The following is an 11,520-nucleotide window of genomic DNA, read 5'->3' as shown; positions in this document are numbered from 1 at the left end:
AAACCAAGGATCCAAGCATTTCTGTTGGTTTTTTCTTTGGTATTTTAGCATTGCTGAGTTTTCTATGGTTGATGGGGCATTGATAAAGCAAAGCAAGATGTTGTGTTTTGGAAAAGTTGTAATTTGGATTTAGGGTTTGAGGTAGTTGATGTGTGCCTTGATTGAAATTGTGTACAATGGTAACTTTCAATTGTATGTTCTGTATAACCTGGCCTAAATTAGGGGATTAGCCAGACAATTATGAAATTGTATGACTATTTGACTTTTTAAATTATATGTATCTTAATGTTTGCACCGATTTGAATGTGAATTTGTGGTTTGTTGCAGTTTCAGTTAATGTCGTGCTTTGTACCCTCAAAGTTGCATATATGTGTATGTTCATTTTTTGCATCATTTGCACACTCAATATCTTGCTTTTTTGTAGTTCTAGTACAATGTTACATTTTGTGTCATTTCCCAAATGAGCATGTTACATTTGGTGGCAAATTTGTTTTAGTAGGAACATGAATTGGTCATGTAAGATATACATTTTTCTCATGTTACATAACTTGTATGAGAAGAATTAATGCAATATGTAACTTGAGAAACTTAATGCAAATTATCACCTAAAAAAAGACATATTGCGACACGAATGAATTTGTAATGCAAGCCGACCACTTTAAATTGACATAATGCAATAATGAGGAAGTAATTGATCAACATAATATGCCAAATAGCATGAATTCATCAACATAACATAATGTGCCAAATTTTCAGGTTGCATACATCCTCAACACATTACATTGCCGTAACAAAAAAAGTTGTAACAAAAGTGCTACCATTGTCTTACATTGTGGCACATTACAATGGTGGCACAGTGTAAAGTGCAGGTTGCGCTCAGTGCATTGTCGGCAAGGAAGGGCTCGAGTGCAAGGGTGATGTGCTCGAGCGCAGCTTGCTAGTAGTTCTAGACAGTTACAAACCTGAGTAAAAAAAAAATATAACAGTAAAAAAAAAAATAATAATAATAAAATAAAATAACAAAAGAAAAACACAGAAAATTAGATAAAAAAATAAAGAAAAACGTAAAATAATTAAGTTAGATTTAATCTTTAAAACTTAATAACGCAACTGTGAAGCAATCCTCGGTAACGATGCCAAAAATTGATGTTGTCTTTTTAGAACAAAATATATCAATAATAATTTACCACTTGCAATAGTACGAATATGATAGAGCTATATTGAGTGTGTCGAACCTCAAGGACTGCGTGAGAATTGTTATTAAGTTCTCAAAATCAAAAGTAACTTAAGAAAAGAGTTATGATTTGTTTGTGACTAAAGTGCATAAACGCAAAAGATAATTGAATTAAAATAGAGAGAGAGGGTAGGGTATTGACTTTACCGCTACCCACACATCAATGGTTAACCATATTTAATAAGATAAATTCATTCTATTCATGATAAAACAAACAGGAAATTACCATAAACAAGCGATTACCATCATTCTATGCATGTTATAAATAAACAAGAAAATGCCGTATTAAAGAAAAAGAATAATTCATCTTCGGTTGGCACAGACCGTCTACCTAACCACTCTGATGTGGTATGACCCGTCTTCTTTAAGTATGGATTATCTAATTCCTTAATAGGATACAAATAAACAAGGGATTAGTATAACCCATCTTCGGTTCGCACAGATTGTCTACCTAAATTATATTAAACTAAGGTATAGTACGATCCGTCTTCCTTAGGCATGACCTATCTAACCCTCTTGATTATATATCAATTAAAACCGTTGTATAATTATCATCCCCATAATCATAGAAAATAAGAATGATTTGAGTTCAATAAAAGTAAAAGACTTTCTAAGACAAGATAGGAATTTCACCAATATTGATTTTGAAATTAAGAACGATTGCATTTAAACATGAAGAACAATATCAAATTGTAGCAATCCTCATAATTATACAACTAACATGCATAAACTGGAAATCTCTAAATTAAGATACAATCAAACCATTGTGCTTGGATATGGTTACATCAATACCCCACGAGAGGTTTAGCCGCTCATGACGCTGCTGAGATTGCCTCCTGCCATGATCTACTTTCCTTCAACTCTTCAAGCCTTCAGAAAGTATTTACTGAATTTTTGCTCTAGGTAGCAATGTATTTTTCTTCAATGTTTAGAGGCCTATTTATAGGGATTAGGAGAACCCTAGAAACCCGAGAAAATTTGTAGGTCAGTCTTCTAGTTTAAGTTGGGGACTGAAAAACCTAATCCAAGGTGGCAAAAGGCTTCTGCTGCACTCTCGAGCCCAAGGAAGACTCCACTCGAGCTACAAAAGGAGGGCGCTCGAGCTTAGCTGGTTGTGTGCTTGAGCGCAGGTGCACTCAAGCCATGTGCTGGGGCGTTCGAGCCCTTTTGCTGGCATGCTCGATCCTAGGCCTTCAATATGCTTCCAAAATGTCCTTAAAGACCAATTTCGATGGAGTTTATTGCATCTTGCTTTTAAAACCTTGAAACACAAAAACAAAACAAAATCAAACAAACAATAATGCTAAGGAATTAACATATGCGAGTTTAAAGGGCTTGAATGTGAAACATTCGGCGCTTATCACTAAGTTAAAATAACTCTACAGTATTTTGGTATATGAACTGTGTGTTGTAAATAGTCTTGGTTTAACCTGTGATTGAGTAGCATTTTTTTTTGCCTTGTATTTCTTTGGTTTTCGTCTCTTTCGATCCGGGTTCAAAGGTAGATGACAACCTTTGTAATTATGGCCTGCACCCCCACAATTTTCACAGTTGACCACATATCCACTACAACTTATCTTGTATGGGTTAATTGACTCATCTGGTGCTTTTCTCCTACCAATCTTTGGTCTACCGGGAGCCTTTCTAACAATAGGTGGCAAGAATTCATCGCATGCATCATTAGCTGGCCATGTGTTTGGACCTTGCATGCCATATACTCAAGCTATATATGCCTACATGTACTTATCCATCGTGTAATATCCATCTAAATAGTCCTCCGGCTCTTTCTTATGCATGTAAATTGCAGAACAAGCATGTAAGTAAGGGATCCCATTTAGTTGCCATCTCCCACTTGTGTATGTGTGGTTATCCAGCCTGACTATACGCCGTGCATCATACATGTGGTCTACCTCAAACTCCAATTAATTCTACCACCGACAAATACAATTTCTTGCATCACTTTTTGACATCTCTAACTTTTTTCTGAATCTTTGGGCATTTTGAGTACTGCGATGACTGGATCCCATCCCTTTTTTCCTGGAAGCGTGCCATTATTTTCCGTTGAATATCTTTGACCACAGTAAGGGTGGGCTTACTCCTGGCATCTTCTATCCAAACATTAAAGCTCTCTGCCAAGTTGTTTAATAACATATTGCTTTTGCTGTCGTAGCTGAAAGCGTGTCTGGACCATGATGCACTAGGTACACCACTAAGGTACTTGTGTGCACCTCCATCCATCAACATTATTTGTTGCATGTGGTGCTCGAATGCATAAATATTGGATGCCCGTGCAGCTCCCCACAACTCATCTTTAAAATCTTTCCTTGTGTAGCCTTTCCTTTTGAAGTTTGCGTGTAGGTGTCGAACACAAAAACGATGCTCAGCATGTGGCAACACAAATTCAACTGCATTTCTAAGCCCCTACGCACATACATATAACACTGAATAATATATAAGAACATAATAAACTAAAAGAACTCAACAATATTTTTACTACACCAGTCTAAGAAAAATACCTGATGCCTATCAGATATAATAGTCCAACCATGTCCACCTTTGGATCCAACAAATATATCATCCATCAACATATGAATAAACCATTCCCACGACTCTCTGGTCTCGGCCTCGGCAACTGCAAATGCAATGGGGAACATGTCGTCATTGCCATCCTTCTCTATAGCACACAACAATTGACCCCCATATTGTCCCTTAAGATGACAAGCATTCAAACTAATGATGGACCTACAACCACCCCTTCTTACAAGCATCAAGGCAGATATACATCTATTGGAAGAATGCTCCTTCTCTCTGAATGTAAGCGTTGGTACTTAGTAATGCCAACGCCTATCTCCTTGTTTGACGATATTGCTTGGCATGTCTACCAAAAAGTTGTAAAAATGCCTCATTGGCTCTCCAGCAACGAGAAATGGGGACATCTATGTTACAATCTCTCTTCACCATTTGTTGCAATGCATATGGGGTCCATGTGGGATCATCCTTGAAACTTGACTTATACATACAGACAAGATACTCGACATCAGCTTTATTGTTTTCATAATGATTACCACATACATGCTCTGGATAGAAAGTTTTAATTTGTATTGAAGTCCTGTTAGCATCAATAGAGGCATGAATCATCCATGAGCAATGTCTCTCTCTACAGATTGCACTAACTCTACCCTTGTCATTATGCTTGTAGAAGTAATTGAACCCATTGTATACAACATAAGTATTCAGTGCTCTCTTAAAGGAATATGTATCTGCAAATAACATTCCATTTTCAAGCTCCTCTAGAACTTTCAAATCATGTTTCTCTTTAAACTCCTTATACCGCTTCTTTTTATTTCCAACATCATCAGAATTACTACCTTCTAAACTTCTAAAACCATCACTATCATCATCAGATTTTTCATCCCCACTGCTGGCTCCTTTCAAACGTGTACTACAATCAACATTGTCCCACCAATTATCCATGTGGTCCTTATCTGTGTTGGGCACTTCAGAATAAAATAGGTCATCATCTTCGTCATCAGTTTCATGGAAGTCACTCAACTGAGACTCGAGATCTTCATCTTCAACCTCAGCTTCATTCGTCTTCCTTGGCCTACCAGTCCTAGTAGCACCACCCCTACCACCACCACTGATTTTTTTTTTTTCCAACCTCGATGTTATCCATATCAACATTAACATTTTCCTGATCTTCATATTGAGAAATAGGTTGACCATCAGGTGTTTTTCTTTTTCTTAGTCTAGTGGTTGCAGTCCTGACAGCAGTGTCTTTTCTTCCTCTTACTGAAAAAACCAAAAAATATAATGATTAACCTACTCAGAATATAAAAGAATAAACTAAAAGCCAATAAACTTAAAAGAATATAATCTTATGTACCTCCTCTTGTCCATAAAATCTTAAACAAATAAAAGGTATATAATGTACCTCCTCTTGTGGAGGTCCTTTGCTTGCTTGGAGTTGCACAGTCAGTGGTAACACTACGAGCAACCCTCTTCTTGACCTGTGTGGTTTTAGATCTTCTTGATTTTTCATGTTCACCTTCGCCATCTACACCATGTTCACCTTCCCCAACATCTCCCCCATGTTCACCTTCAACACCATCTCCTCCATCTCCTCCAGGCAAACCATCCCCACCATCTCTTCCCGATTGACCATCTCCCTCATGCACATTATCCTCAACTACTACCCCACTCCCCCCTTCTCTGACACGTCCTCCAGGAGCTGGCAGAAAGAAATGCTTATCTATAAGTACAACATCATCTACCATAAGCCGAACATATAAATGCACTTCTCCAAACGGTAACTTTCTAATATGTTAACAAAGTCCACCACTTCTGCATCACATCTGAAAGGTAGCACATCTTCATGATTGTCACCTAGATCGTACCAGCATCCCACATCATTCATAAATCATAAATTGTGAACTAGCTCCTTAATTTCCCACAAACTAAAATAGTCCACATCATACTCTTTTACCTAATGAACATCACCACTAATATACTTAAATGGGATCTGTTGCATTGACCAACATATCTGTGGCAAAGATTAGAGCACAGTTAACCTTAGTTACAATATAAGTTGAAGTAAACAAAGTTCTTAGTGCAATTAGAGTTAAAAAAAAAACATAAGAAGAAGAAGAATGCATTGTGAACATGTCAACATTGCATGAAAGACAACAGAGACATTGCATGTATTGGCAAGCATTTGAACCATGATTTCAATAAAAAAAACATGATAAATAGTGGACAATGACACAACCCATGTGCACAGGTTACTTCATTCACATAAACATCCCTCAACTACCAAAATACCACAAATTCTTGTTGTAATTACTCCCAACCCTCTCAACATGCATGACCCACATCCAATTGTCAAAACACGACCTTGGGGACAAAACACGACCCACAAATGCACAAACCTTGGCTATTATGGACAAAACCACTAAACCCCAAAAGTTCACAATGAAAAAGGAAATAAAGAACAAACAAAAAGCTTTTCTTACTCCCACACCGACCAAAACACATGGACCACAAACGCCACAAACAGTATAAAATACAAACAGGACTTTCATTTGGCAGAATCATTTTCGTAGAATCATGATTTGGCAGAATCAACGAACCCACTACAATGGCAACAAACCCACCCCTTTTCCTTCCAAAATGCTTTCAATGAGTGAATGTGGACGACGGGAGTGTGAATGGAACCCTAGCCTTAGATGGGAGTGTGAAGTGCTGGTTTGGAGATTTTAGAAGAAAGACCTAGGTTTCAAAATAAACTCCCCCATGTACCTGCTGCGCGATTCTAATCAGACGCACCATTTTGCCCTTAATTCCAAAACGGTGTGTTTTGATCCTACATGTCGACTGTGACATATAGGATCAAAACTTGGGACTAAGATGACAATGCGTGAAACAGTGCGTTTAGTTAAGGATAGACGAACGTTAAACATTTGGGAGATATGTAACGGTTGGGCTTAATTCGCCTTTTCGATGGACTCAGGGAGTAAAAATTCCAAAAAAAAAAAAAAAAAAAAGGTTAAGAGAGTTTTTTGTTTTCACACATTGGACTCAGGGATTTATTAGAAATTTTTCCTTTATTTTTTACAAGTACTAATCTAATAGCTGACTTTTACTGCCACATCATCAAGTTGTAAATCAGTCATATAGCAGTCTACTAAATAATATTACTCAAATCTTTTATACTACTCTTACGTAGTTTCATTTTCATTTTACTTACCTTTAATTTCAAGAACAAATTGTGATTACATATATTAATTAATAGCACATCAATTTATGAGGAGGTGAAATATCTTTTCTATCTGTATGGTCCTATCCCAAATAAAGAAGCAAAGTATCACATTCGTGATAATTTCAACAGGAATTGTCCGTGTTCTTAATTAACTAAACAACCAACATCAATTATTTAGATAGTCTCGAATCTTTTATATTTCCTGTGGGCTGCTGTCCAAAACCTTGGGCGTCTGATCTCTTCATTATCCTCAGCCTCTTGCATGACTCAATAAACATCCTGTAAAAATTATAACATGGATTACTAAGCTCTTGCAGCCAGATAATTTTTTTTTGTTTTTTTTAAACAAATAAAATGATTTGAAAGAAGATAATTTATGAGAACTAGGAGCATTTAATTAAATAAATTAGGACCCTTCTCAATACCCAATTAAGAAGCAAGTATTAATTAAGTGGTGCATTACGTTAATAAGTGACGTCAAATACGTGAAATATTTAATTGAAATATGATATTAGCAACAGAGACAATATTCGAATTCAGAACCTTTACTTTGATACCATTTTAAATTAACACTTATCCTATAAATTTAAACAAATAAAAGATAATGAATGTAATCATTTAGTTCATATTCTATTGATACTTAATTGGAAATGTGGCCAAGAAGCCTTCTTCCTTCTTCCTAATAATGCATTCCAGTTACAACATTCTCAATTGTACGCGTATCCGGATATTAACCTCCGGCATCCGCTATTCACTATCAGCACATCAGATGCAGATGCAGATGCAATTAGCAATAGCCTCTATATATTATATTTAATAAATTTACCAAAATGATGTGGTTTTGGTGTTTAATACCAAAATGAAGTTGTTTTGGGTTAAGTATAGGTTATGTTTACATTCTTTTAAATATATATATATGAAATCAATATAGTTTTCAAAACATTGGGGCTTAAAATATATTAAAACAAGCCCAAAACACTAAAATTCAGCCCAAATTATTTTTAAAATAATAATAGGCTCTAATAAATACTCAAAAAAGGCCAAAAAGAATAAAATAGGCATAAAAGCTTATTACTTAATATGCAGATAGCAGATAATAAGAACAAAAATTGCACGGATCGAGTTAGTAAAAACATGATGCAAATGCAGATGTGGATATCTAACACTGATATCAGCATTTTGTGAACACAGCTGCAAATATTGTAAATAATTGCATCCGCATGTACACCCCCTAACCAACAATGCAACACTCAGTGGTCAGTCATGGGTAGCGTGTGGCGGGTCCAAGATAGGGTAGTTTGTTTTGTTGATGTTCCAAAGCCGAAGAATGAAATTGGCACCGTTACTTTTTCCACTGACGAGAAAATCCGTCGTCAAATTTTTGTTTCTAACTGTGAGAACAAGAACCATAACCAGCATATATACCGCTTTTGTAGACCAAAGAAAAACTACACAAAATAATGTTGACTTCCCAGAATGGTGCATAATTTCATGATTACGCAAACTTATATATATGATAAAACAGGTCGCAATTTCAATGCAAATTTTCCTGGTAACTAGATTCAACCTTATAATAATAACAAACGACCATTCTTTTTCAATGTTTTTTCTTCTGATATATGCAGTAGAAGCCTTTGCTTGTTAAACACGGGGAATTGACTCAATACGAATCTTCCCCCGGCCGGTCAATTGACTCATAATTAACACGTCTATTACTATCATACGCTACACGAAACAGTAATGTAGATGCCTGAAAATCCAAAAACGGTCTATATTTTGTATTTATCGTTTTTTGTTAATACAATTATCTAATTTGATTGGGACTTCGTTTTTTTTTTTTTTTTAATTGAATACAGGAAAGGGTTACAAGAAGGAGGTCTCCCACTCTTGATCTAAATAGAAAGGAGAACGTGAACCTGATAAACTTGTAACTCTCCATATCCATCCAAAAAAGTGACTAAAGTATGCTAAACCGAAAGTATTTATTATATTTAACTTCCAACAAACATTGCACTTAAATTTAAATCAATTTTTCTTTTCTTTTTTTGCTTTTAAAAATTTGAACTCATCTTTCTATTATTTGGAAGAGTGAATAATTTTTTTTTTCATGAATTATTATTAGTAATTTTTCATATATATAGAGTAAAATACTGATAAATGAGATAGATTAGTTAGAGGGTATTAATTTACCCCCAGGGGACATCTCCCACAAGCAGCCAGTCTCCATCTTTGTCTTCATAAATCGGAACTTGTTTGGAACTCTCAGCATCCTTCAACGCCTGATCACCTGTCAACAGATCATGTATATATATACATATAAGCAGCATTATTTAATGTCTTCTTGTTTTTGTTTGTGGGAACTACATATCTTTGTAATTTATTTGTTTACTTTTACTTAATTGACTTTAATTAATTACTTATAATATGGGTAGGATTTTATTATCTTTATGAGTAATGCTAGATATTATAATTCTACCCAACATTGTTGACGTGGTACTCTCATGTCTCAATGAACTGTTAAATTTTTAATTTTTTTTAATTTTTAATTTTTTTTTTACAAGGAATAATTAAAAGTTTAGTTAGGAGTGCCCCTCAGCATTATTTGATAAAATTATGTATCTAGCATTTTTCTATTTCTATATCTTTTCAATACTTTGTTTTTTAATAGCGGAATATATGTCTTAATTACATATAGTTTCCACCAATACCTATGAACAGTTACATCCAAGTGTTTTACTTTTGTAGTGTAAAAAAAATACTATTAAACTACAAAAATCAGTGATTAGAGAGAGTTAATTCACCACTAATATATTTAATTTCTACATTTCAGTTTATAGAAAAAGTTTTTCTCCTGCAGCAGCTTTAGTATCAACTATCACATTAATTTCATAAATTTTGCAAAGAAGTCACTTTTCAAAAGCAATTTTCACAACAAAATTGATAATTTTATCTGAAGAAGGCAGAATCAATGTTTCTTTTTTTAAGGATACCCATGTATTTTGCTATTGTTAAGAAAAAGGAAAAAGAAGACTAAAGACACTTTAGAAAGCATTAAAAAAAAAGAAGGGGGGGGGTTGGGTGGTGTTCGTTTCACAAAATAAAATAGCAGTTCTCTCGGAGAATGAATTCTAAAAATATAAAATTTGAATAGCGTATTACAAATTTTGCTCAGCTAGATATATGCAAACAAAGACCTAATTAAGTTTTTCTTTTTTTTTCAGAATAAAATAAGTTGGAAAAAAAAAAATATATATATATATAAGGCAAGGGACAAAGCATATAAAAGAATGCTAAATCCAAACCAACTCAAACGGAACAGAATCGTCTCCAGTTCAAATGAATTGGGTTTGAGAGGACAAAAATATATTTTTACTAATTTAATATTCTCCAGTTTAAATGAATCGAAGAGAATCCTAATTCGACTCAAACATCTAGAGCAACCAAAACGCAAAATATACCCTTGCTTGGTTAAGCCAAAGCTTTTACAATTTCTATCTAATTAATATATATATATATAGAAACGAAAATAAGACCACTCACCGATGGCAAAGCAATCAAAGAGCTTCTCCAATGCTACCGCCAGATCGGAGTAGCCTTTGTGCATGCTGAGATCAATCTTGCGCATAATTGGTGCTCCATCCATGCTAACTTTCACGTAAATTTTCGATCTTTGGAGGTGATCATGATCATCTTTCTCATGATGCAAACTAATCTTTTTTCGGTACGAACACACCGGAGGCCACCCCACGACTTGGGTCTTATTCCGATCACCAGAAATCTCTGAAAACACCCTCTTCTTCTCATTTTTCTCCGCTATACTATGACCGCCACCTGGGGCTGGGAGGCCCAACCTAAGCTCTGTAAGTTCAAGTCCAAGAACTTCTTTTGCCATTTTTTCTTTTTTTTTTTAAGGTACTTTAATTTGGCTATATATTTGCTTCAGCTTTGTTTGATGGGTTTATAAATAATAAAAACTGTCTAAACGGCTACTTCTTATAGCTAGTGAATAGAGAGGACAGGTCAACTAAGACTTAGTGGTCGCATGAAGTGTGGGGACTGCAGCAGCTTCTTTTTAATTTTTCATAAGTTTAAGGTACAAAACTACTTTTTACTTCCCTATGAAAATATATTTCACAATAACTTCTCTCTATACCATTAAAATATTATTTCTTTACAAACTACAAGTTCCTCACCTACCTTTACTTTTTTCACAAAATTTCAACACAATCCCCAAGACAAAAATATGAAAGATAAATGTTTAGATATATATATAAGGAACCAAAAGTGGTTCCTTATACATTGTGAAGCACTGTAGCAACTCTTGAGGGTTGGTTAAGTGTAGGAAATCTGATGTGAGTAAGTTTTTGTGATTTTTTTGAAATTTTTCCTAAACATAAGGAAGGGAATGACATATAGAGCATCTGCTGTTCTAAGCTGGACAGATCCTAGGGCTGTTGTGGTTTGGTGGTTTTGTGGGATTTAGCCTTGGCCGTCTGATTGATTAGGTGATTGGGAACATGCCGTGTGA

General features: G+C 35.0%; 1 protein-coding gene across 1 annotated transcript; it reads right to left on the bottom strand.

The window, feature by feature from the left end:
- Positions 1-7,162: 7,162 nt before the first annotated feature.
- LOC132187963 (auxin-induced protein AUX22-like) lies at positions 7,163-10,884 on the bottom strand. Its single transcript, XM_059602386.1, has 3 exons — positions 10,533-10,884; positions 9,183-9,279; positions 7,163-7,271 (listed from the first exon to the last, which is right to left on the bottom strand). The coding sequence occupies exons 1-3, from the start codon at positions 10,882-10,884 to the stop codon at positions 7,163-7,165; spliced, it is 558 nt and encodes a 185-aa protein (XP_059458369.1).
- Positions 10,885-11,520: the final 636 nt, after the last annotated feature.

This window comes from Corylus avellana, chromosome ca7, assembly GCF_901000735.1.
Source record: "Corylus avellana chromosome ca7, CavTom2PMs-1.0".
Taxonomy (NCBI): Eukaryota; Viridiplantae; Streptophyta; class Magnoliopsida; order Fagales; family Betulaceae; genus Corylus; species Corylus avellana.
The sequence above is the reverse complement of the archived record's forward strand: the minus strand, read 5'-3'. Positions and strand labels throughout refer to the sequence as shown.